The sequence below is a fragment of the Convolutriloba macropyga genome, chromosome 6, assembly GCF_964194025.1.
Source record: "Convolutriloba macropyga chromosome 6, txConMacr16.3, whole genome shotgun sequence".
Taxonomy (NCBI): Eukaryota; Metazoa; Xenacoelomorpha; order Acoela; family Convolutidae; genus Convolutriloba; species Convolutriloba macropyga.
This window is the reverse complement of record NC_134473.1, coordinates 28862769-28888988: the sequence shown is the minus strand read 5'-3', so window position 1 is coordinate 28888988 and position 26220 is coordinate 28862769. Positions and strand designations below refer to the sequence as shown.

The 26220-nt window shown below is 36.5% G+C and overlaps 1 protein-coding gene across 1 annotated transcript; it reads left to right on the top strand.

Annotated features, from left to right (window-relative positions):
- The first annotated feature begins 1847 nt into the window (after positions 1 to 1847).
- Positions 1848 to 23297, top strand: LOC142340916 (UDP-glucuronosyltransferase 2B13-like). Its single transcript, XM_075391694.1, has 2 exons — positions 1848 to 3149; positions 22632 to 23297. Exons 1-2 carry the CDS (start codon positions 2045 to 2047, stop codon positions 23078 to 23080), a joined length of 1554 nt encoding a protein of 517 aa, XP_075247809.1. The 5' UTR covers positions 1848 to 2044; the 3' UTR covers positions 23081 to 23297.
- Positions 23298 to 26220: the final 2923 nt, after the last annotated feature.

Here is a 26220-nt window from a genome sequence, read left to right as displayed (position 1 = left end):
GCGCTTTCGATAAATCTAGTAGCAAGGATGTAACAAATTATTTTTGTTTTTGTGACCTAGCATTTTCAACGGTATAAAGAAGTGCTTATGTAGTAGAGTAATGGCTTCCGAAATTAAATTGTGTTTTGCTTTATATTTTTTCCACATATTCTGTTATTTGATTCGCGAGAAGTTTTTCAAACAGTTTTCTGAATGGTGGTTTTATAGATATAGACCGGAAATTTTCGGGGTACGTGCAATCACCTGTTCTGTAAGTAGGCGCAACGTTAGCTTTTTAAAGTATCAAAGGAAAAACCAATTTGGCCATTGAACAATTAATTAGATAATTAAGATGTCCATGGATATGTTATAAGCCGTCATTTAGAGCCCATGTTGTAACTAGCGAAGGCCTTGAAGATTTTCGTATATTCAATCTGTTAATTGCGTGGATACAGTCTTTGCGGGTAACGAAGCGAAAGTGAAAGGTTCGGCTGTTTTCACCTGTTATATTGTGTTTCATACAACTTGGGGCAGTAATTTGTCCATAAAAAATCTCCCAGTGTTGAAAATTTATAGTTCAGGAGATTTGCCATAGCTAGGGGACGGACCAGTGAGGATGTCACCAAGACTGTTTCATAAGCTATTGTTGGCTTTGAGGTTTTGATCTAAATTAAGTAAATCTGAATTAGGTGGTTAGAAATTCACAGAATCTAAAATGGGGTGGATTAGAAAGGCCCAGAAACTAATTAAATATAAATGAATTGACAGTTCCTCTCATTCGAATTTTATTTCAAAAATTAACTCTCGGAACAAAAAATGAGGGTCGCTGTATCACTAGTTTTTTGTGCGTTACATTTTCAGATGCTAAATTACAATGGCAGTTTTCCGATTGTCTGTACTTAGTTATGGTATTCGATATGCTGTGTTTGTTTATGAAATTAAGAAAAAATAGAATTTTTTTTTATTTCTGTTACCAATTTTGCATAATTATTCTGTCCACAGAACTGTAAAAAGTAGATCAAACTATTTATTCGGTGCAAAATTTTGACGGATCGATAATGTGTTTTTCCTTTTTCCCAGATGGGCACGTTCACTATTTCTCAAAGTGTGATTGGAAAATCTTTCCCTTGGGTCAAGAAAATATAATAAGAAGTAGCATTACCTAATAGAATATAACAAGATAAGAAGTATATTTACGGCTCGTGTGAAAAGTTCCAAATCTCACATAATTGTTAAATCATGAGGACCAAAATCACCATAAATTCGCCAATAACAGCTTCGTTCAGTGAAAACTTCTCTCATTTAACAAAGTTGCGTTGCACTTAATAAGAGAAATGCAGAAATTAAAGAAAGTGAACCTTAATGTCCGAAATGAAAGTGTTACCATTTTACGATACCGCTTCGTAATTAGTAAAAGGTTTTTATTTTTTTCATTTCCACAGGATTTAAATTAAGTAAATCTGAGTTATGTGGTTGATTAGAAATGCCCAGAAAGGGTTAAATCTTCAATCAGGTCCCTCTTTGAATGGAAAAAATCAAGCATGGAGCAATGTCCTGGGTTGCTTATAGCATTTCAAGTTGAACATTGCCCTCATGAAAACGTCATCTGTAGTCTGACAGGCAATCGGATATCAACTAATATTGCTTTCTAAAAAATACTCCGCGAGACAATATTTTTTTGTTAATCTTGAATTTTTTGTACGTAAATTTTGTTCTTAAGTGGTAAAATTTTGTTTTAAAAGTTTAATATACCCTAAATGTGTTGAGTGAATTTGAGGACATGAGTATAAAATAGCTACTTTGTGTATTTCTTTGACTTGACCAGGGCAAAAATAGAGCGCTGAAAATCGTACTCTTTGACGGATAACAAATTTATTATTGACTTATCAATTGAACTTTTCGAACCTTTGTTCTACTTCGGCAAATGTAGCTTGCTTCAGTTCTAAGCTTAATTTAGCTTTGAACTTTAACCTGGTCCAAATGGCATAAAATACAAATTTTAAGAGTGGGGCGATCATCTGGTTTGTAAATAGACTGAATTTCATTTACTGTTGAGTGACGGAGAATGTTAAAAGTTTGGTCATTGGGTCTTTTTGGTACTTTAATTGCGTTGGTTTTGTTTCAAAGTACCAATTCATTAAAAGTATTGGGCATTAGTTCATGTTATACGGGGCATGTTATGCCACATTCGGGCATCTTCCGGGCTCTTGTTAATAGGGGTCACAATGTTGATCTTTTGATGGGGGGAGATTGCTGTGAAACTAAAATGGCGAAAGTGTTCCCAAATGCTTCCTCGTGCAACAGCGTGACGATTTACGGATCCCATGAAATTGTGGCTAATAATCAAATTGAAGGACTTTTCAGCGTTCGAGAAACGTTTGCGGAAAACGGCACTGGGGTAGCCTTTAGGGAAACTAACAAATTCCTTCGAGAAAATTCTGATTATGACGTCATAATGACAGATTTTATAATTCTTGGTGCTCATATAGCTGCCGAGTTAACCGATGTTCCGATTGTTGCGATGTATCTTGGTCCTTTCGCTTTTCCTTTGGAAGGCGAAGAAATGATTCCTCTCAGATCCGTTTTCTTACCAGGCTTGCCAACATTTCTAGTCGAGTTCATCGAGATCGTAGGAGTGTTAATTTACCAATTAGTTAATTCTGAGAAAGTGTACGAAATGGTGAACGATATTAACAGTGAATTCAATATGGAACCCAAATTGCGAAATGCAGGGATCAGATTCTTCCTACCTTTTGTGTACTATTATTACTTCGCCAACTTGATACATATGGGACCTCCTGATCTGTTTCTAAGCAGCCTAGATTTTATGAAACATAAAAACAACTTTCACCATGTCGGATACATCCCAGATGAAGTTTGTTTCCAGCCTTTAAGTGCCGAAGTTCAGGACTTCATTGCAAAAGCCGAGAAGCCTATTGTCTACATGTCGCTTGGTACAGTGTTTCAAATGGAATTGTCCAAACTGCAGAACATTCTAGAAGAACTAGCTAGCCAGACAACCTATTCGATCATTTGGTCGGCTTCTGATTTGCATCATAAGCAGTTGAAAGCGTTTAATGTGAAGGGACCCAATTTTCTACTGGTTAACAAAATAGCTCAATTGTCATTGCTAATGGATGGCAGGACGAAAGTGTTCATAACACATGCAGGTAAGTCTGAAGTAAATTAATGGAACGCGCTACTAGCTTGTCACGCACAGACATTTTGAAATGCGACGGAGAGAAAACTTGGAAACGAAATATTATAGCCAATGCTGTCGACAATACCATCCCCCCTTAGCAGCGATGATTAATTTAAATGAAATTGATTGCCAAACTTTTGGCGTTAAGTTTCAGTTACAAAATATTTGGCGGCAAGTGTTGGAAAAGTTTTTTTTGTTGGATGCACCTCTTCTGGAGTAAATTTAACTAGCTATTCTGTAAAAAGAAACTGAAAGTTCAACCAATCCTTGTTTGCCGTCCAAAGTTCATTTACAAGAACTGCTTTTTTTTGGAAAAATTTTCTGAAGTGTAAGGTATTTATTCAGATGTTTGAGGGGTATCATGTTTAATTTTTTAAAGTTGTTAAAACAAGGCTTTTGAATTTTTGCCAACAAGGCTCCAGCATTCATAATTATTTTGTCTGTTATTTGATATCATTTTTGTTATATCCGAGAAGCGATGGCGAGGCGATAACTGTTTTTTGCGCGTTTTTATTAACCCAATTGGTATATTGATTTGTCTGATTTGTTCCTTTTTCTGCATGATTTTAATTTGTTCATGCGAGCAACCTTACTTCAAGAATGTGGCCCGGTTATTGTTCCGACCCACTTTACTCGGGAACTATATACTCAAATGGGTTTTTTTTGTTCAGTCAATTTTGGCCGATTGACATAATAGTTGTAGAGTTGAGTGGTATCATTAGAAAGCCCGTCCACCGCAGAATATGGACTTCAAACGATTTTTGTGATTTTTGCCTTTTATAGAGAGTTATCGAGGTTTGAAGTTAAGTGAATAGTAGACGATAATCCGTTGTTTTTTTCTTATTTTCCGTATTTTTCACCAAATTTTTAGTCAATTTTGCTGAAGTTTGTAAAATTGTTAACGGCAGTGTTGTTGATTTTATCTTTAAAGATCGAGGAGGGTTGCTAAATTGTTCGATTCGAGTTTTGGAAAGAAATTATGCTAAGATTTTTGAAATTCGGACAATTTTCGTCAAAAATGGGACCAAATATTCTTCTTTTAGCCCATTTTCTTTAAATTTGCTGGAAGCAAACACCATAAAACTGCGGACATGTTCTTCTTAAGCTCAAAAAGAGAGCTACTTGTACTCCAGCTGGCTTTAAGAGAATTATATTTTTGCCAGTTTTTCGCAAGTTAATAAACTTGATAATTATACAAAATGCCCTATTATTGATATACTAATAGTTTTGTTCAAATTGATCTATTTCGCCTGAACATTTGTGTTCAAATTGATCTATTTTTGTTCAAATATTTGTTCAAATTGATCTATTTAGCCACACAATTGTTCAAATTAATCTATATCATCTGAACAATTGTGTGATTTTTTAGCCGTGCAGCAATATCAGGGCTGATCGTGATCGCAACATCGATCTTTACGGTAAAAAAACTGTTAGTTTTTTTTTGGAGGGGCCTTTTTTAATATTTCCTCATTGTTTTTTACATAAATTTTTGACAATAATTTTAAATCAGTTCCCATAGAAAAAAGAGGCCCCACGACCATATATTATGGTTTCAGAGTTAAGATCATGGTTTTTATGGCTCTGACCAATTTTATGGACTTCTTATGTTTTGCTTTCAGTTGTTACTTTTCGTAGTCCAATGACACGGTCTCCACGATCAATGATCCTATTGGCTTGTTTATGAGGTACAAGTGAACCTAGACACTTTCTGTTGTTAAGTATTATCTCTTATGACATTGAATTTGTTTTAAGAAAAACAAGCGGAAACCCATTTTCTTTGAGTTATATATTAATGTTTGTAACGGTTTTATATTTAACTAATAGTTTCTTGGTTTCAGTACTACGAGGTTTCAGTTGTTTTAAAATTTTGAGCATAATTGCATATTTTATAAACTTATTCTATATCCTTGTCGAATTATCGTATTATTGAGAGGTCCTATTGAAGGAAAGCATAGTTAGGAAATTGCGCAGTGTTGAAAAAAGGCGTATCTGAAAAAGTTAATTGATTTTATTTAGTGGTTAATGCGTTTGGGCTGAGACACAGTTCTCTTGCAAAATTTAGCGGATTTTTTAAATTTATTTTTTCCTATGTTTGTTTTTCCTTTTTGTGGTACGACATATACCTGATAATGAAAGGTATCAACTGATTCCCCAGGACGTATGACTCTACCTATTTAAAGATTTCAGTTTATAGCTATTTGTTTAATGACTCCAAGATATTTTCAATTGACTCAATCTCACTACTAAGAAGTCTCACCTAACTTTGTTGATTCAAACATTAGTCCTCGGTTGGTTATTTGTTTTGACTGATGGCCTCGATCATTTAGTTTCTGTAAAAAAATTTCGAGATTTTACTGTTTTATAGATTTCTATACATTTTTTGGGTTTCTTTTTGTTGTCATTTCTACCTAGTATTTCTATAAAGAAGACTCGTGGATGTAAACAGAAGCAGGTGATTTTTTACAGTTCTTGCAGATAACGATAACATCTTATAATTATAGTGTCTTGAAAACTATGGTGTTGTAAAATTGTTTGTGTTTTGGGTTCTGCTTGTATTTGTTCTTTTTGTAGGCTCGTGACTTAGTCTCATTAATAGCAGTCCCAATTGGCTTCGTGAGGTGTTGCTAGTTATTTCATCTATTTTTGTTGAAATCTCATCTGTTATGGTTTTTGAAATTATTTTTTTTCAAAAACATTTGGGTTTTTGGGCTTTGCCATTTTTTCAATTAGCTTTTCGGTAGATTAGTAGCTTTGTCTCTGTATAGACCCGGTCATAACCCGTTTCCAGTCAGCTTCAATTTAATCTTCATAAAAGTTTGCTTTTAACCACTTGTTTTTCGGCTTTGTTACTACTGTTAATACAAGATTACAAAATGTTTGCGATTTTTATTTGTTTGTACCTTTTGAACTATTTTTGTTTTGTTTTTATTTTATAGCATTAATGGTAGGTCAATTGGCTTTGAAATTTTGGGTAACTACTCATTTTTAATGCTCTTAATGACAAGTTATGGTTTTAACAGCTTCACTGCCATGTTCGCGCAATGTTTATTTTGCGCAATGAGCTTTTTAATTTTGTCTACCTAATACCCTGTCCCATAACTTTTCTAAAGAGGAATAGGGTAATTTGTTTTTTTTGATGATCTGATTCGAGTTTTTTTTCATTTTAAGATTTTTTAATATATGCATCGATTTTTGGTTGTAAATAATGTTTGTTATTTTTTATTTTTGTCTTTTCTAGTCCTATTAACAAGTTTCATCAGCCCTCTAGCGTGGCATTATTGTGTTTTCATTATTGTTTTATTGAACGCACTTTAGCGAGCCTCCTTGTTGTTATAACGTTTTGTTGAACCTGAAGGCAGCATTAAGGGTCAACTTTTTGGTGAACGCGTAAAATTTTATGCTTCATATCAATTAACTGTTTTGAATTCTCTGAGTAGCATTGCCATAAAAGAGCGCACTTTGAAGCAGTTGCTGCTTCGCATATGGTTTTGATTATTGATTTTTCGATCTTTTTAAAATAATCTACAAATATTCCTAATCTTTTATGCCTTATAGAACACAAATTGATACAACAATACATTCAAATATCCAGTAACTGAACTAGAGCATAACTGAAATATTTCAGGTGATAGATCAAGACTAAAATTGCCTACTGCCAGAAGTTGACCACATTAAACTGCTTTATGACATTACTTGTTCGAACATTTTCAACGAAAATTTAAAGAACTATATTGCAGGCTGTCTTATTTCGCCAGCTAAAATCGAAAACCGTTCTACGCATTTTAGAAAGGGAATAGTGGGTGGTACCATTGGAAAGGTCAAATCTTTGGATTAAATTCGAAGGGTTATATTTGTAGAGGTTTTCAGATAAATTCTTCTCCAGTTGTATATATATTCGTGATTGGTAACTTTGAAAGACAAATAGCGAATTTGCGTTTTTTTTTCAATTTTTCCAAATTTTTTGTCATTATTTGTGTTTTCCGGCCTTTGTCATCATTTGTGTTTTCCGGCTAAACTTCTGACCTTGCAGATGGTCTTTTAGTTTGCTTTTAGCAACACAATAATTGTTTAGGACATTTTTTTAAAAAGAACCGGAAAGATTTCTCAAAAAAGACTGCAGATTTTTAAAAGTTTTTGTGTACATTTTCCATATTAAATCCTCTGTTTGTCTCTTATATGACAAACCGCTGTTGTGGTGGTTCTTAGTTTTGAGTCTTTGTCAGTTGTAGCAACAAGCAGTTAGTTTATGAAGTTAGGAAAGTTTCTTTTCTGTTTTTTTTTGCAAAAAGTTGCCAGAGCAGTAAAATCTTCTGTACTCCAGCAAAGAAAATTAGTTTTCAGGTAACTTTACAACAACAGAGCAACTATATTATTGTAATTTTTCTCCATTTTTGTCAATGTTTGTTTTTTCTCTTGCTCTCTCTCTCTCTCTCTCTCTCTCTCTCTCTCTCTCTCTCTCTCTCTGGTCGCAAGCTTTCAAAATCAGTTAAATAAATTCAGTGTTTTCAATTTGCGGTTTTTGCTGAATTTGTCTTCAAGATTTTTAAGGTTCTTTCCGAAAATTAAAGGTAGTTAGAGTTGGTTTCTTTGGCTGTTTCTTCTATTTTTTAAAAGCTTTTTTATTATGTAGCTCTCCGTGTTGGAGCTGAGATTAAGGAATAACAAGCTTGCGTAGTTGGGGAAAATAGAAACAAAACACTCTGTTGTCTTAGTCATTTAATAGTTATAGTTCTAGTTCTAGTTACAGTTTGTCACGTGAGAAAAAAGACAAAAAGGGGGAAATAACAAAAAAGCAACACACAGAACGCAACGTAGTAGCCGCAGAAAACGGCTGAAAGTATAACTCAGCAAAATATTGCAAAACAAATTGTCTTGAGCAGTAAATAACGTGTTACTGTGTCTTGAACTAGAAATATTCCTGAGCAGTAAATTGTTACTGTGTCTTGTATTCAAAATATTATTCCTAAGCGGTAAATTCTGTTACTGTGTCTTGCATCAACGAATTATTGGAGCTGAAATTCAACTGTTACAACCCCAACTTCTGGTATTCTCAACTTGTGAGTACAAACAGCAAAAGCCAACTTAGGTTTAAATTTAAATATTTTTGCACAAACAGGTCTTAGACATATATCTTTGTCTTCGATTTGTTTTTTCTATCGGATTGAACTGGTATACATAAGAGATCCCGTATTGTGTGATCTGTAGCAATCCAGTTCAAATTGATAGTTGAAAAAACTAAGATCAGCGAATATTTACGAACTAAAATAGTTAATGCAACGGTAAGTACAGCAGAGCGGATATACAGTTACAAAAGCGAACTGCATAAACGAAGTATCCGGACAGATTTTGTAACCACTCAGAACGAACTGGGCGGTGTAAAACTTTCTTTGTGAAACACAAGGAGAGCAGCTGTTACATTTGGTCCGCCGACGCGGACAGTGGAATAAACAGCTGTCCAACCCAACAGTCGAAGTGACGAAGTCATCGACGAACGAGAACAAAACTCAACGGGCAATTCAACAACGCAAAGCCAATTAGGCAAAGCAAATAGGAACGTTGAAAAGCAAAAACTAAATTAAAGCAAACAAATAAAGGAGCTGTAGAGGTTCAAGCTGCAGTCCCGAAGTACACAAGAAGTGACTCCGTCACAGAGTCAAAGCGTTTTGGATCGCCAGATCAACAACTTGCGAAACAAGTGGATTGAGAAACAGGAAGAAGGTATTGAGCTCATTGATAATCGAGATCGACCAAGCAAGCTCAAGACTCTTTATCAGCAGATACGGCAATTGGACGACAGCATTCAAAAACTCGTGAATAAGAAAGCTGAGACTCTCCGAGACCCAGATATTTCTTTAAAACGCCGACTTGAGAGAGAAAAATACTTTCAATATTTGAACGCAGAGTGGTTACCGTATATCCACGGAGAGACAAAAATGTCAAGCCAGCAAAGCCAGTCAACTCTTCATGCCAATGAAGAGCAACCGCCTGCGAATAATGTGCATCAATTAGAACAAAACGTTGGAATTCCAGAGTTTAACCAAAACCATGGTAACACAAGCAATGCAACGACGAATACGGTTACACGGACAATCAACCAGGATACAGAAAACGCTTCGGAAACATCTTCAGTGAAACGTCGGGTTGAAGAACGAATGAAGGAATTTGAAATTGAATTTGAAGCAAAGTTGCAAATCGAACGAGCACAATTTGATCGAAAAAGGTTGGATCTAGAAATGCAAATGAAAGAACTGGAGATGCAACATCAGCTTCGGGAAAAAGAGCGAGAACTAGAGCGCCAATTGCAAAGAACAGCATTGGAGAAAGATGACTTACGTTCTCAATCGACTAAGGCGCGTGACAAGTCACCTTTCAATTGGACCCCAAAAGGGAGAGATGTCTCGGAGTGGGCGAATTCGATGAACGACACGCGAACGCCAATTCGACCAAGAGCTCGCTTTGACGTCAGCCCTGAACGGAATAAGCAGAGGCATTACCCATGGTACCCAAACTCTCGCGAACGCTCAGTAAGTGTTGAAGGGCGGGATATATCGCCGATAGCTGGAAGGCACTACAACACTGGACATTCAAGCAGTAGTTTACCAAAATTGAGCTTGAACAATTTTGACGGAAACCCACTGGAGTGGCCTGAGTGGTCTAGCATGTTCATAGCAACAGTAGATAAACGCACGATTCCCGACTCAGAAAAAATGAGCCATTTGAAGACACTGCTAACAGGCAAAGCAAAATCTGCAATCTCGGGAATGGGCTATTCTGGACAGTTTTATAGTGCTGCCTGGAACATTTTAGAAAGAAAATTTGGAAGACCGCATGTAATTATAGATGCGCAGCTCGAGAGCCTACGAAAAGCTAATCAAGTGAAACCTCATGCTTCAACCAGCCTGATTAATTTTTCTGTTATTGTATCTAACTTCGTGAACGTGCTCAAAGAGTACAAACATATTGGTGATTTGCAATCAAGTTCGACATTGTACATGGCAGTCGATAAGCTACCACAGGTTCTTAAAGAAAAATGGTGGTTCTACGTCGATGACAAAGACGAGGACTGGCCTGATCTAATCATGTTTGAAAAATGGCTATCACGAATGGCATTCGTGCATGAAGGGTTTTCAGCGTTTACAGGGGAACGCAAAGAAGAAGACCGACGCAACGCAAATAGAGAAAAAAAATTCTCGAAGACATCGAACTTCAGTGCAAGTTCGAACCTGCAAGAAACCAAGCAGACGCAAAGCGATCACTGTCCATTAGCCGATGGCACTCATAAAATTTGGAAGTGTCCATCATTCAAAAACATGAGTGTGAATGATCGATAGGTGGCAGTGAGGAGAGAACGCTTATGTTATGGATGTCTGGGAAGAGGACATGCAATCAAAGATTGCAAAGTCAAATTGTGCGGTATAAACGGATGTACCAAAAAGCACAACAGACTGCTACACTCAGAAAACCGAATGGACGAGGGTAGTCACGCAGTTAACGTAAGCGCAGCAACAATCAACCAGAGTAACCAAGTTACTAGTTTTCTTCAAATAGTTCCTGTATCGGTTAAGAGTGGTGGTAACAGGCTGACTACCTATGCTTTCCTCGATAGTGGGTCAACAGTTTCATTCATCGACCAAAAAGTCAAGAATCAACTACAAGCCAAAGGCACGGACGTTACCTTGAACATAGCTGGCATACATGGGACGCAAGATTTGAGGACAGAGAAGGTTCCTATCACAATAAAGGGACTACATTCAAAGGTGCATTCAATTGAAGCGTTTGCACACCCATCAATCTCGCTGGGAAACACAACATATGACTACAAGGAACTGAAGAACAAATTCAGACACCTGAACGTTCTCACTAACAGAACATTCAACCTGATGGAAGTAGGCCTCATACTTGGACAAGATGCCTACGAAATTCAACGTCCATTGGACTATAAGATTGGAACACGAAGTGAGCCTTTCGCTGTCTTAACAGAATTAAGATGGGTAGTCAGTGGTCCCATGACAGGCAAGAAAAGTCAAAATGTTTGTCATTTCGCCTCCACAGAAGATGTGAAAGTGGCCGAAAATATACAATCATGGTGGGACATAGAAACCTATGCTTCCAAAATAAATGTTGTAAGTCAATCAAAGAAAGAGCAGCAAGCTCAGAAATTTCTAGAGAGCACGACAAAGTTTACAGGCGAGCGGTACGAAGTGGGCATGCTCTGGAGTGAACCAGAACCCAATCTCCCAAACAACTACGGCTCGGCCCTTGGTCAGCTCTACTCACTGGAACGAAGGTTCCAACGAGACCCAAATTTAAAAGAATTGTATCATTAGTCAATTGATACAGATATTGAAAAGGGATTTGTGAAGATCCTTGGTAAATCGGAAGTCAAAGGCACTTTCGGAAAGGAATGGTATTTGCCACACCATCCAGTACTAAACCCCAACAAACCGGGTAAAGTTCGCCGTGTTTGGAGCGAGTAGCCATCGATAACGAGGACGAGTTCCCAATTGCAGCGAAAACAATCCAAAATAACTTCTACATGGACGATTTCATCAAGTCAGTGGAAACACCTGAAGAAGCAATCAAGGTATTTAAACAACTGCAACCTCTTCTCTCAAAACATGGATTTGAACTGAAGAAGTGGATCACCAACAGCGACGTGGTAACCAACACAATCCCAGAGGACTTAAGATCAATCTGCAAAACAAAGCAGGTTGAAGTAGAGCCCAGCCAGGAAGGGTCATCGGTGCTTGGGCTTCAGTGGACGATTACCGATGATAGTCTACAGGTTTGTAGAGGTACAAGCAAAGAAGTTGAGACCCCAATCACCCAAAGGAAGATCTTATCTCTAGTTTCTTCAGTGTTTGATCCTCTTGGACTGTTTGCACCATTCAGTGTCCATATGAGACGACTCCTGAAGAGCATCTGGACCAAAAATGGACAACATTGGGACAACTCAGTAGAACCTAACGAAGAAGAAGAGTTTCTGAAGTGGAAGGCGCAGCTTCCAGAAGTAGCAGAAACCAGCATTGATAGAAGATACTTCAGCACAGCCAAGGACAAATGGGAACTTCATGTGTTTGCCGACGCATCTGAAGATACAATGTGCGCAGTGGCATACCTACGTTCAAAGCCCAAAGAATACTCAGCAGACTTAGCATTTGTAATCGGAAAGTACAGAGTTGCACCAATGCGACACCTTTCCATACCACGCTTAGAATTACAAGCAGCAGTGATGGCGGTGAGACTTAAAGAACAGATAGTGGAGGAACACGAATCGAAGATTCAGAGTTGCAACTTTTGGACAGACTCCACTACTGTTCTGCAATGGATTCATAGCTCCCACCGCAAGCAACAGGTGTTTGTTGCAAACAGAGTGGCTGAGATTTTGGATACAACTAATGTTTCACAGTGGAATCATGTGAGTGGTATTAACAATCCAGCTGACATCGGGACACGAGCGATCAATGTTGACGAACTTAAGAGAAGTGAATGGCTCACTGGGCCGGCCTGGTTGAAGCAACGAGAGAACGAATGGCCTGAACAGTTGAATTTAACGTTTGCTTCAGACGAACAAAACGACGAAATGGTCTTCTCAGCAAACGTTGAAGAGAAGAAGCCGATGATTCAGTGGGAACGATTTAGCAGTTTCAATCGACTAGTAAATACAATGGCATACGTACAGCGCGTATTTATAAAACACAAACCAGCAACAAAAACACTAAGTGTTGAAGAAAGGCTGAAAAGCAAATTCCAAAAAACAGCAAAATCCTCCAGTTTTCACCCTTCATAGACCAGCAAGGACTTATTCGTGCCCAAGGCAGAATAGGTAAAAGTCAATTGAGCTTGGAAACGAAGCATCCAATACTGTCACATTGGAAGCACCATGTAATTGAATTATTCTTGCAAAAGGAACATAAGAATAATCATCACGAAGGTACTGAACATGTCAGAAACATAGTTCAGCAGAAATTCTGGATCCTAGGCATACGAAATGCTTTGAGATCGATCAAAAACAAATGCATTAGATGTCGAAAGGGAAGAGCCCAAACAAAGGCACCAGTAATGGCAGATCTACCTGAAGAACGATTAGTCGCATCAACAGTATTTTCGAATGTGGGCGTAGACTGTTTTGGACCATTCACAGTAAAGATTGGTCGAAGAAATGAAAAGCGTTGGTGCTGTCTATTCACATGCCTTACTGTACGAGCGGTACACATAGAGATTGTACCAAAACTAGACACTGATTGTTGTCTGAACGCAATTATGCGATTCATTGCACGAAGAGGCAAACCGGTCAAAATGATTAGCGATAACGGGACAAACTTCGTTGGAGCTGAAAAAGAACTGGCAGAGTATATAGCAGCATGGAACAAGGTTCGAATTGAAGAACATCTGATTCAACAGGGTATCAGATGGAAGTTCAACCCACCTGCAGCACCACACTCTCTGGAGGAGTGTGGGAAAGACTGGTTAGGAGTTGCAAGAAGGCAATGTACGCAGTGCTGGGCAATCGATCAGTCACGGAGGATGTTCTGTCAACCACGATGTGTCTTGTTGAACAGACGCTGAATGCTAGACCGCTGACACAAGTCAGTTTTGATGCTACCGATTTAGAAGCTATTACTCCAAACCATTTCCTACTTGGCAACAAGAACCTTTGTTTACCGTATCTATCAGGTGCAGAGCAATTTGTTGATCATAGAAAGATCTTCCGACAAACACAAGCTTACGCAGACCTCATCTGGGACAGATTCCGTAAAGAATACTTGCCAACGTTGAATAGACGAAAGAAATGGCAGACCACAACGGACAGAAGTCTTCAGCAGGGTGATCTTGTGTGGTTAGTGGAAGACAGTGACAAACGCGGATATTACAACTTGGGTCGAATAGCCGAGACATTTGAAGGTTTCGACGGAGTGATTCGATCAGCGAAAATCCGAACAAAAGATGGATACTACAAGAGGCCCGTAGTGAAGCTCGCTCCAGTACTTCCAACTGACGATGATGTTTTCACGAAGGAAAACAGGGCCGGCGATGTTGGAGCTGAGATTAAGGAATAACAAGCTTGCGTAGTTGGGGAAAATAGAAACAAAACACTTTCTGTTGTCTTAGTCATTTAATAGTTATAGTTCTAGTTCTAGTTACAGTTTGTCACGTGAGAAAAAAGAGAAAAAGGGGGAAATAACAAAAAAGCAACACACAGAACGCAACGTAGTAGCCGCAGAAAACGGCTGAAAGTATAACTCAGCAAAATATTGCAAAACAAATTGTCTTGAGCAGTAAATAACGTGTTACTGTGTCTTGAACTAGAAATATTCCTGAGCAGTAAATTGTTACTGTGTCTTGTATTCAAAATATTATTCTTGAGCGGTAAATTCTGTTACTGTGTCTTGCATCAACGAATTATTGGAGCTGAAATTCAACTGTTACAACCCCAACTTCTGGTATTCTCAACTTGTGAGTACAAACAGCAAAAGCCAACTTAGGTTTAAATTTAAATATTTTTGCACAAACAGGTCTTAGACATATATCTTTGTCTTCGATTTGTTTTTTCTATCGGATTGAACTGGTATACATAAGAGATCCCGTATTGTGTGATCTGTAGCAATCCAGTTCAAATTGATAGTTGAAAAAACTAAGATCAGCGAATATTTACGAACTAAAATAGTTAATGAACGGTAAGTACAGCAGAGCGGATATACAGTTACAAAAGCGAACTGCATAAACGAAGTATCCGGACAGATTTTGTAACCACTCAGAACGAACTGGGCGATGTAAAACTTTCTTTGTGAAACACAAGGAGAGCAGCCGTTACACTCCGTGAATTGAAACAAAATTTTGTTCAAAAATTTAGTAGATTCTATAGTTTTTTTGAATAGCTGTTGATATTTAATGTTATGGAAATTAGTTTTTTCCTTTGAAAATTTACAGGTTGTTTGGAGGTTGGAAATCGCACCGCTTTTATTGCTTGGTTGGAGCAGTAAAAGTTCTTTACGAAGTGTTTTTGGGGAGTTATGCTAGACGTTTCTGATGAGCTGCGTTTTACACAATTTTTTTTGACTTGCTTCGAGGCGGGATTAGAAGTGAAATCTTGAGTGCGATTGGGTTGAATTCAGAGGCGAAATTTAATAGTCTATAAGTATTAATTCTGCTCAATCCGATGGGCTGGTTTTATTTTCAAGTTAAAAGAACAGGTTTTTGAGATTATGTGCAGCTTTGTTGTCATTTTGAGATTTTCGACAACTAAGTTTACATATGAGGTCAGTGATGGTTCATGAAGACCTTGTAAGTTAAATATCTTTCTTTTTGTTATTCGTGAATTAGGCATTGTAAATGATAAGTTGAGCAAAAAAATAGCTTATTTTCTTTTTCTGATCTTGAATTTAATTCTGAAATTCTTGTTTTCCCATGTTAAGTGTTAAATAAATCTTGCGGAAAGGTTAATAAGAATATTTCAGCAAAACTTTTTGGCAGACTACGATGATTACTGTTTTTCACGCTCAAAAACACAACAGGCTAAAAAATGTATTCTTTGTAACTGATCAAAACTGAAAAATAAAACATTGTCTCGTATTTTAATTCATTTTTTGACCAAGAACTCCGAATAAAGAGCTTTTAATTTAGGTTGTGATTTCGATGCAGTATTCAAAATTCCCTGAGACAAAATTTTCTGACACCCGGATACCAAAAACGTCAGATCATTTGAACAGTTTTGAATGTGGTGAAAAAAGAATTTAAAAAATGAAACAGGACAGAAACAAGGCCATTATCAAGCAAAAAGAACCTTTCAAGCACCAGTATTTCCAGTGAAAAAGCTTAACACGCATTCACTATATTGAAGAAAATTGCACCAATCTGATCGAACGGTGAAGAAATCTCAAAAAATTGCCAGCTGAACCTTTTTTATGTTTTGCCAGTCATACAAGTAAGTTTTTTTTTCCTTTTCCTGATCGCAACTTTTGCTGCAATGTCTTGATTCATTTTTGTTTTTCTTTTGTGGAGTATGTTGGATCTTCCTATGCCGCGCACTTTCCTGTTCCTTTATTGAATCTTCCTTTCAGTCGCCCTATCGGCGTTGCTTCAGTCATTAATAACTCGGTATTCCAAAACAGTAGTCTAATGTACAAATTTTTCCATTTAATTCTAGTTAATATCTAATGATAATAATTACTTTGAAAATAATTGTTTGCAATAATGGAGACGTATTATTGAACTTCGCGTACTTTTGCTCGTTTTGTCGACCTGTTACCCTGTCCCATTACTTTTATAATGAAGTATAGGTTAATTTGCTTTTGGTGATCTGATTCGAGTTTTTTTTCGTTTTATCATTTTTTTAATGTAGACATTGAGTTTTGGTCGTAAATGTCTGTGATTTGGATTTTGATTATTGTCTTTTCTAACCACTCCTATTAACATTTTTCATCCGCCCTCTAGCGTGGCATTTTTGTATCTCCATTTTTGTTTTATTTAACGATGTGTATGTATGTGAAAGTTTTTTGGCTCTTCATCACTGGGTAGCCAAATAAGTCAAGAATGTGGATGAGCGGGGTCGAACGTTATGTGCGTATGCACATTAGCGAGCGTCCTTCTTGTTGTAATTACGTTTTGTTGAATCTAAAGGCAGCATTAAGGATCAACTTTTTGGTGAACGTGTAAAATTTTATGCTTCATATCAGTTAACTGTATTAAATGCTCTGAGTAACATTGCCATAAAAGAGTGCACTTTGAAGCAGTCGCTGCTTCGCATATGGTTTTGATTAGTAATTTTTCGATCTTTTTTAAATCTATACAAATATTCGTAATCTTTTATGCCTTATAGAACACGAACAAATTGATACAATACTGTCAAATATCCAGTAACTGAACTACAGCTTAACTGAAATGTTTCAGGTGATAAATCAAGACTATCAAGAGTGCGTACTGTCAGAAATTGAGCCGATTAAACTGCTTTATGACACTAGTTGTTCCAACATTTTCAACAAAAATTTAACGAACTTCATTGCGGGCTGACTTTCTCCAGCCAAAATCGAAAATTGTTCTACGCATTGTAGAAAGAGAATGGTGGGTGGTTCCATTAAAAAGGTTGACTCTACGGATTAAATCCGAAGAGTTATTTTTGTAGAGGTTTTGAGATCAATTCTTCTCCAGGTGTATATATATATATATTTGTGATTGGTAACTTTGAAAGACAAATAGTTAATTTGCGTTTTTTTTCAATTTTTTCCAATTTTGACATTATTAGTGTTTTCCGGCCTTTGTCATCATTTATGTTTTTGGGCTAAACTTCTGACTTTTCAGGTGGTTTCTTAGTTTGCTTTTAGCAACACAATAATTGTTTTTAAGAATTTTTTTAAAAAACCGGAAAAATGTCTCAAAAAGACTGCAGATTTTTAAAAATTTTTTTGTACATTTTCTATAATAAGTTCTCTGTTTGTCTCCTATATGACGAACCGCTGTTGTGGTGGTTCTTAGTTTTGAGTCTTTGTCAGTTGTAGCAACAAGTGGTTAGTTTTTGAAGTTAGGAAAGTTTGTTTTTTTTTTTGCAAAAAGATGCCAGAACAGTTAAATCTTCGGTACTCCAGCAAAAAAATTAGTTTTTCGGTAACTTTACAACATAGCAACTATTTTTATGTTATTTTGTTTTCATTTTTCCGCCAGTTTTTTGTCAAATTTTTGTTTTTTCTCTTGCTCTCTCTCTCTCTCTCTCTCTCTCTCTCTGGTCGCAAGCTTTCAAAATCAGTTTGATAAATTTCAGTGTTTTCAATTTGCGTTTTTTGCTGAATTTGTCTTGAAGATTTTTAAGGTTCTTTGCGAAAATTAAAGGTAGTTGGTATCTTTGGTCGTTTGTTCTATTTTTTAAAAGCTTTCTTGTTATGCAGCTCTCCGTGCATTAAATTAAAATTTTAATCAAAAGTTTAGTATATTAATTTTTTTTGAATAGCTGTTGATATTTAATGTAATGAAAAGTAGTTTTTTCCTTTGAAATTTTACAGGTTTTTTGGAGGTTGGAAATCACACTGCTTTTATTGCCTGCTCGGAGCAGTAAAAGTTCTTTACGAAGTGTTTTTGGGGAGTGGTTTTGCTAGACGTTTCTGATGAGCTGCGTTTTACACAATTTTTTTTGACTTGATTCGAGGCGGGATTAGAAGTGAAATCTTGAGTGCGATTGGGTTGAATTCAGAGGCGAAATTTAATAGTCTATAAGTATTAATTCTGCTCAATCCGATGGGCTGGTTTTATTTTCAAGTTAAAAGAACAAGTTTTTGAGATTATGTGCAGCTTTGTTGTCATTTTGAGATTTTCGACAACTAAGTTTACATATGAGGTCAGTGATGGTTCATGAAGACCTTGTAAGTTAAATATCTTTCTTTTTGTTATTCGTGAATTAGGCATTGTAAATGATAAGTTGAGCAAAAAAATAGCTTATTTTCTTTTTCTGATCTTGAATTTAATTCTGAAATTCTTGTTTTCCCATGTTAAGTGTTAAATAAATCTTGCGGAAAGGTTAATAAGAATATTTCAGCAAAACTTTTTTGCAGACTACGATTATTACTGTTTTTCACGCTCAAAAAACACAACAGGCTAAAAAATGTATTCTTTGTAACTGATCAAAACTGAAAAATAAAACAAATTGTCTCGTATTTTAATTCATTTTTTGACCAAGAACTCCGAATAAAGAGCTTTAAATTTAGGTTGTGATTTCGATGCAGTTAATTAAAATAGTATTCAAAATTCCCAGAGACAAAATATTCTGCAACCCGGATACCAAAAACGTCAGATTGCTTGAACAGTTTTGAATGTGGTGAAAAAAGAATTTAAAAAATGAAACAGGACAGAAACAAGGCCATTATCAAGCAAAAAGAACATTTCAAGCACCAGTATTTCCAGTGAAAAAGCAGTGAAAAAAATTTCCAGAGAAAATTGCACCAATCTGATCGAACGGTGAAGAAGTCTCAAAAAATTGCCAGCTGAACCTTTTTTTTGTTTTGCCAGTCATACAAGTAAGTTTTTTTCACCTTTCCTGATCGCAACTTTTGCTGCAATGTCTTGATTGATTTTTGTTTTTCTTCTGTGGAGTATGTTGGATCTTCCTATGCCGCGCACTTTCCTGTTCGTTTATTGAATCTTCCTTTCAGTCGCCCTATCGGCGTTGCTTCAGTCATTAATATTTCTGTATTCCAGAACAGTAGTCTAATGTCCAAATTTTTCCATTTAATTCTAGTTAATATCTAATGATAATAATTACTTTGAAAATAATTGTTTGCAATAATGGAGACGTATTTTTGAACTTCGCGTACTTTTGCTCGTTTTGTCGACCTGTTACCCTGTCCCATTACTTTTCTAATGAAGTATAGGTTAATTTGCTTTTGGTGATCTGATTCGAGTTTTTTTTTCGTTTTATCATTTTTTTAATATAGACATTGAGTTTTGGTCGTAAATGTCTGTGATTTGGATTTTGATTATTGTCTTTTCTAGCTACTCCTTTTTCATCCGCCCTCTAGCGTGGCATTTTTGTATCTCCATTTTTGTTTTATTGAACGATGTGTATGTATGTGAAAGTTTTTTTTGGCTCTTCATCACTGGGTAGCCAATTAGGTCACGAATGTGGATGAGCGGGGTCGGAACGTTATGTGCGTATGCACATTAGCGAGCGTCCTTGTTGTTATTACGTTTTTTGAATCGAAAGGCAGCATTAAGGATCAACTTTTAAGTCATTCAAGTAAGTTGGTTTTTTCACCTCTCCTGATCGCAACTTTTGCTGCAATGTCTTGATTCATTTTTGTTTTTCTTTTGTGGAGTATGTTGGATCTTCCTTTGCCGCGCATTTTCCTGTTCCTTTATTGAATCTTCCTTTTACTCGGCCTATCGGCGCGTTGCTTCAGTCATTAATAACTCGATATTCCAAAAAGCACCAGTCTAATGTGCAAATGTTTCCATTTAATTTTGAATGCTGTCGGCTTTTTATAGTTTTGTTTGAAATTGATCGTTTCTAAAACAAGGAGGATTAATTTTTTTCGGCCAAGCTGTAAATAGTGAGCAGTGAACAAAAGACATTGAAGGTTCCATAGTTTTCCTTATTCGCTAATTTTCTTGTCAAATCGCTTACAAGTCTGTTCTACGAATACTACGAAGTCATGGAGAAAACAACCTAATGGGAGCAAAAGAAATAGGTGGGCGCAGTACTCTTAAAAGAGAAATATGCTAATGTGCTAAAATTTCAGTTGTAGTCCCATGTGGTTTAATTGTTTCAAACTGTTGAAAGGGGGAGCCATCTGATTACAGTAGAGTCTTATGAAAATGCAATGGCAGTCTATTAGATTTAAAGTCATGCTGGAAACATAGTCGTTCTGATTATTTATGCTCAAAATTATGTATGACAGCTTGGCAGAAAACTAGATAATGGTGACTTTTTTATAATTATCCAAAAGCGTTGAAAGTTATTTAATAAATGCATCTTTTTTAAAGGTATTCAATAAATTGAGCATTTTTGATTGCTTCTGCAGAATTAGGAAATCTGCTCTGTTCATTGTTCAAAAATTGGTTATTACTGTCACCGCAGTTTGCAAATCTAGAAGATTTGATGGATATCCTCTTTCTTTTTTCAGTTTATTGAGAAAGCACTAAAATATTCCCTCTAGAGAAGAGGAAAATTTTTATTGTTGGGTTTTTCTCAAACTAAATCAATTTTTCTGTAAATTTGTGTTGAAAAAAAATTTCTTTTTCAATTCTTTTTGTTTTTCTAAAGAAGCTTTTTGACATGCGCTTTTTTTGCAAAACTTATCAAAACCCTTTAATTTTTCTTTTCTTGGGGCAATGACACTGGAAGTCATAGAAATTATTTCGTTGACCCATTTGGATACCCATCTAGATGTGTCTCACAGTCTTTCCGGTAACACATTTTTATCTGTCAATCAACTTAGAAAAAAAACGAAAACATATGACTGATAAGTTGATTGAGAGAAAAATGTGTTACTGGAAAAACTGTGAGACACATCTAGATGGGTATCCAAATGGGTAAGAAAAATTAAAGGGTTTTGATAAGTTTTGCAAAAAAGCGCATGTCAAAAAGCTTCTTTAGATAAACAAAAAGAATTGAAAAAGAAATTTTTTTCAATGCAAATGTACAGAAAAATTGATTTAGTTTGAGAAAAACCCAACAATAAACATTTCGCCTATTCTCTAGAGGGGATAATTTAGATTTTTTAGAAAACTGAAAAAGGAAACAGGATTTCCATCAAATCTTCTTTCTATAATTTTTACTGCGGTGACAGTAATAACCAAATTTTTAACAATGAACAGATATTTTTTTCTGATTGTAAATTCCTTGAGTACAAATTTTTTATATAATTCTTCTTTTGACGCAATTTTGGCAAATCCATTGTTTTCTTAAACTATAAAAAAACGAAGACAATTTCGTTATTACTAGCTTTCTTTGTTTTTAACCTTTTTATTCGGGTAAATAACAGCGATTCGATTTTAGCCATGTACACGATAAAGGTACGCGCATGAACAGGTACAAAAACTTGTGACCTTAAATTGAATTACACAATTTTTAAGAATTCAAAATTAGCTCCATTCCGTGTTGAATGGATTTTTGCAAATTGAACTCTTCATTTCAACAAATGTCTAGGCAGCTTTAATAATCTGTTAGTGGAACAAGATGTGGCATAAGTAGACAAAAACTACGTGAGTTTGTGGGGTCATCTTTCTGATTTTTTTCATTGAGAGCGCCTATAATTTAATTGGCAAAGGATTTTTGGTAAGATTATTAGAATTCGTATTAACGAACCGACGATATCTGGCAGTTGCGCAAATATTTAGATTTTTCTTTCCTCCGTAACCGTGGGAGAATGTTGGATTGTTTGGAAGGGCCAAATGTTCGGCCATATTTTGAGCAGGATATGCAACATGTAATCTAAAGTACGATGACTGTTCATATAAATGGATTAACCATCAATGAGAAAAAAGTGATTATGCTAGTAACATTAGAACAAATACATATTCTGTTCCGGTATTTTAACTCTAAAGCTATTTTGTCAGTTCTTTATGTCAACATGCAAGTGATTTTTTCTTCAAATGTGAAAGTTGTCTACTAATTGAGGGACGGTTTGCTGGCCAATGCGAAAGAACGAAGTGCTTTTAGCTAATGCGAGTGGATGAAAATTAGAATAAAGTTCTATCTCTTTCTAGGTTTTAATTTACAGCTAAATTGTTGCGAAAGCTGCTGAATAATTTCTTTGCCTCAGGAATTCAATTCTGTTAAGCAAACCAATCTTATATATTGTTCCACTATTTATTATACATGGTTGTAAAATATGCTAGGAAGATGCTAATGTTTGCTGGGAATCTAAAAATTTTAATTTCATAGATTTTCCCAATTTTAGTTGCGTGTGATTACCTCGTTTTGAAGATGCTTTGATAATTTGCCTAGAACCCTATTCCGTTCCAGGTGCGAACTCTCTGCAAGAGGGAATTTACTCAGAGACCCCGATGTTAGTTTTCCCTGGATTCGGGGACCAGCCTTTTAACGCTCATCAATTAGTTGAACATAATTTGGCTCTGCCTCTGGTCGAACTTTCATTCGCTGAAATATCGCGCAAAATGGAACTGATTCTCTCTCCCGAACAAAATGCACAAATACGCGACAGCCTGAAAAAGAGCAAGAATATTATGACGTCTTTGGGTGGCTTTGAAAAGGCGGCTGAGATCGTGGAACAAGTTGAACGAGGTGAGATCAAAGTGGTTGACCCGCCGCGCCTGGTCGATGTGGCTGAAATGTTGTACTTCATGTTGTATTTGTTCTTGGGAGTTTTAACGAGCACGGTTGTTCTGTTTTTTATGGGTCTATATTACTGCTGCTGCAGAAAACGTACGGCAAAGAAGGAAAACTTGAACTGAAGTATACCTCTCGTGACTTTCGTATCATTGAGAAATGAACTGTTGTAAACTTATATGGCAACAGATACAAGACAGAATATGATTTTCCGTACTGTTAACATTTGTTCCTGTGCAGTATGATGCTGAAGACATTAATTAATTGGATCGAAAATTATATTTACTTTATAATTTTCTTCGAGGAAATAATTACTGTCAATAAAAATCCCGTGGAAACAGATGTAGCTGCGTTCATCAGGTGTGTGATGTCGAAAAAAATTAATTTCTGTGGGGGTTATCTTTCGAATATGCTATTTAAAAATGTTGTTTGTTATTTTGATTTAGATTATATATATTAGTTTCCTTTGATTGCGACTGTTTTGGATGATTGTGTTTTGTGTTATTCCGCTCTTGTCGAAAGTCAATACCGTCGGTTTTCGACAAAAGAAGTCATGGCAATGACATCCTCGGCCCCAATTGTAGGATTACGAACTATTGTCGTTCTGCATCATATCGATATAAAATTAAATTAACAGGATAAGTAACCAATCGCAAATATAATAATCGGAAGAGGAAATTTGGGAGGAACTAACCGTATGGGCCACTGAAAAAGGGACAAATGAATTTGAGCAAAATAATATCCAATTGGTGCGCAAAAGGGACGGCAAATAATGTAACCGTGAATGTCTATTCATTGCAAACTTAGATAGTTGATGTTGAATATTAAAATAATGTGATTGCTTGCATCAACTTTTAGAGACGACTTGACTTACGCTTCTAAACCTTTCCCTATTGAAAAACTAAAGAATACATCTGCTCGTGACAACGAGAACAATTCAATTCGTTTGTTTATTAAAACTATGCTTAGCTTGATGACTGGTCTTACTTTCTCACCATGTGGAATTCTCAGTTTTAATGAGCGTACTACACCATCTGAACCGGGGTAAATTTCTAGAACTTTTGAAAGAGGGCAGAGACATCGCGGTATCCATACCAAATCATTTACCTTCAGGTTTTCAAAATTTTTGTTGCACTTCGGCCTAGTCTGTTGATTAGGGATGTATTCGCGACGAAATCTACTCAAAAAGTGCGAATCTAGTTTTGAGCAGATTTCCAGGACCTGAACACCGTGACTTTTTTGGTTCGAAAAGACCAGGAGGGCAGTTAACTGACGCTCTTCCAAGTAAAATGTGGTTAGGCGTGAGAGGCAGAGGATCGTTTTTTACACTCGGAACATTAGTTAGGGGTCCGGATTTCATATTGAATTTAATCTCATAGACTAGTCTCCACAAAATATCATCTGAAAGGGTTCTAGACCCAATTACTTTGTACAGAGATAACTCAAATATCTGTACTAGGCGTTCCCAACTTCCACCAAAGGAGGGTTGAACAACCACTCAATTTTCACCTGCATCAGATGCAAATGACTACCAAAATTCTGGCAATCTCTAAAGGTTGAAATACTGGATTGCAAAGAGTTATTTGATCCCACAAAAGATTTTCCACAATCGGTAAAAAAACTGTTTTCCTGTAAGCCTTATAAAGCGACGGATGCTGCAATTAATTGTTGAATCTGTTGTCAAGTCGACGGCCACTTCTAGATGGACAGCGCTGGTCAGATGAACTCTGGGAAGTGAGATGAACTCGCTGGTCAGATGAACTCTGGGAGGTCAGCCATTTGGAGGGACAGCTGCTTCCTGTATCATTCGTCTGCATGGAATACATTGACTAACTGTTTGTTTTACTACCTTCCTACACCTAAGAATCCTGTAATTTTCAATTAGAGAGCTTCTAGTTTGTTCTGTACCACAATGCATGTTTGTTTGATGGATGTGTTTTATCGGTAGTCTAACACTCTGGTTGTATCCGTCGGGAATCAACGGAAAGCGCGCGATTTATAGTCTCAATGCTTTGGACAATCGTCCTCGAGCACGCAAGTGCTGGTTATGATCAACAAATGGCGATAAAGCGACAATTCTACTGGTTGATGATACCTCAGTGTACCTTTTCTTAAGTTTGAATTTTCCTATTTAAAATCTTGATGTGGAGCACTTTTTATCAATTAATTGTAAGCTTTTGTATAATGTGCTAGTAATAACGTGGATTCCTGTTTTCTGCATTTACCTGCAAACAGAAAGCAATGCGCTTCATCTCCAAGTAAACGATTCCAATTGCTGAAACGCAATATATCTATTTTGCATTTCAGTTCTTTTATTTGTTCTGCCATTATAACTTTTACAGAAATTGAGCAAAAAGTAAATCCTGTTTCGGCCACGTGTTTTTATTTTGAGACGAAAAGGAGGGGCCTAACAGCCAACGTGAGCTGATGTTCATCTGGCAAACGTTGTAGCCTTGGGTCGCATAATCTGCGGAGTTTCTGGCAGACGAAATGTAGAACCAGTCTCGGGCAGAGGAAACATCCAAATTTTCGCTCAGTCTGTAAGCACTGACGATCCGATGACGAATCTCAGGTGTCCGTAGCGAGTATAAAACTGTCGTACTATCAGACCAAAAAACCTGTTTTTGGATCTCAATATCCATCTCATCTTTGGCATTGAGCTAGTTGAGCACCATATAATGCAGCCTGTAGTTCCAAAGTAGAAATCTTCATCCGTTTTATTAGCGCAACTCTTGCTTTACCAAACAGAAATGCGAGAAGGACTCGACTGTCTGTTCCATTCGTAGATAACAGAGTGGCGGATAACAGTAATGCTAACTCGGATGCACCTGTAAACATGTGTTGTTCAATTGATGAAGTAGGTATCTTGTTTAAGAACTTGCGAGGAAGATGTACATCATGAAAAAACGAAAATTCCTTTTTCAGATTTTCGAAATCAGAAATCTGTAATGGTTTGAGCTGTAATGGTTTGTCCCATTTTGGATCGTGGTTCCATGCCGCTTGGAGAACTTTGGGATAATTTCTAAGGGATCAAAGATGAAAGCAACAAAGCAAAATAATTTAAGCTGACTCGTTTTTTCATCGAATTTGATCTTACGGAACAGTTTTGTTCTATAAAAAATGTGTCCGTTTCTGGAAACCAGGGTAGACTAAGAACTGTTGGAATTTGTGGTGCGTATATTTCTGGATTAAGTCGGATATCAGGATTCAGAAGGTCAATAACTTGTCGACTATTTGATTTCCACTTCGTTGGATTAAAACCAGC

Bases quoted from the DNA above. Each gene is read 5' to 3' on its own strand.
- LOC142340916 (XM_075391694.1), top strand. From the start codon at position 2,045: ATGTTAAAAGTTTGGTCATTGGGTCTTTTTGGTACTTTAATTGCGTTG. The intron at 3,150-22,631 runs GTAAGTCTGAAG...ATTCCGTTCCAG, and splicing joins AGTGTTCATAACACATGCAG to GTGCGAACTCTCTGCAAGAG.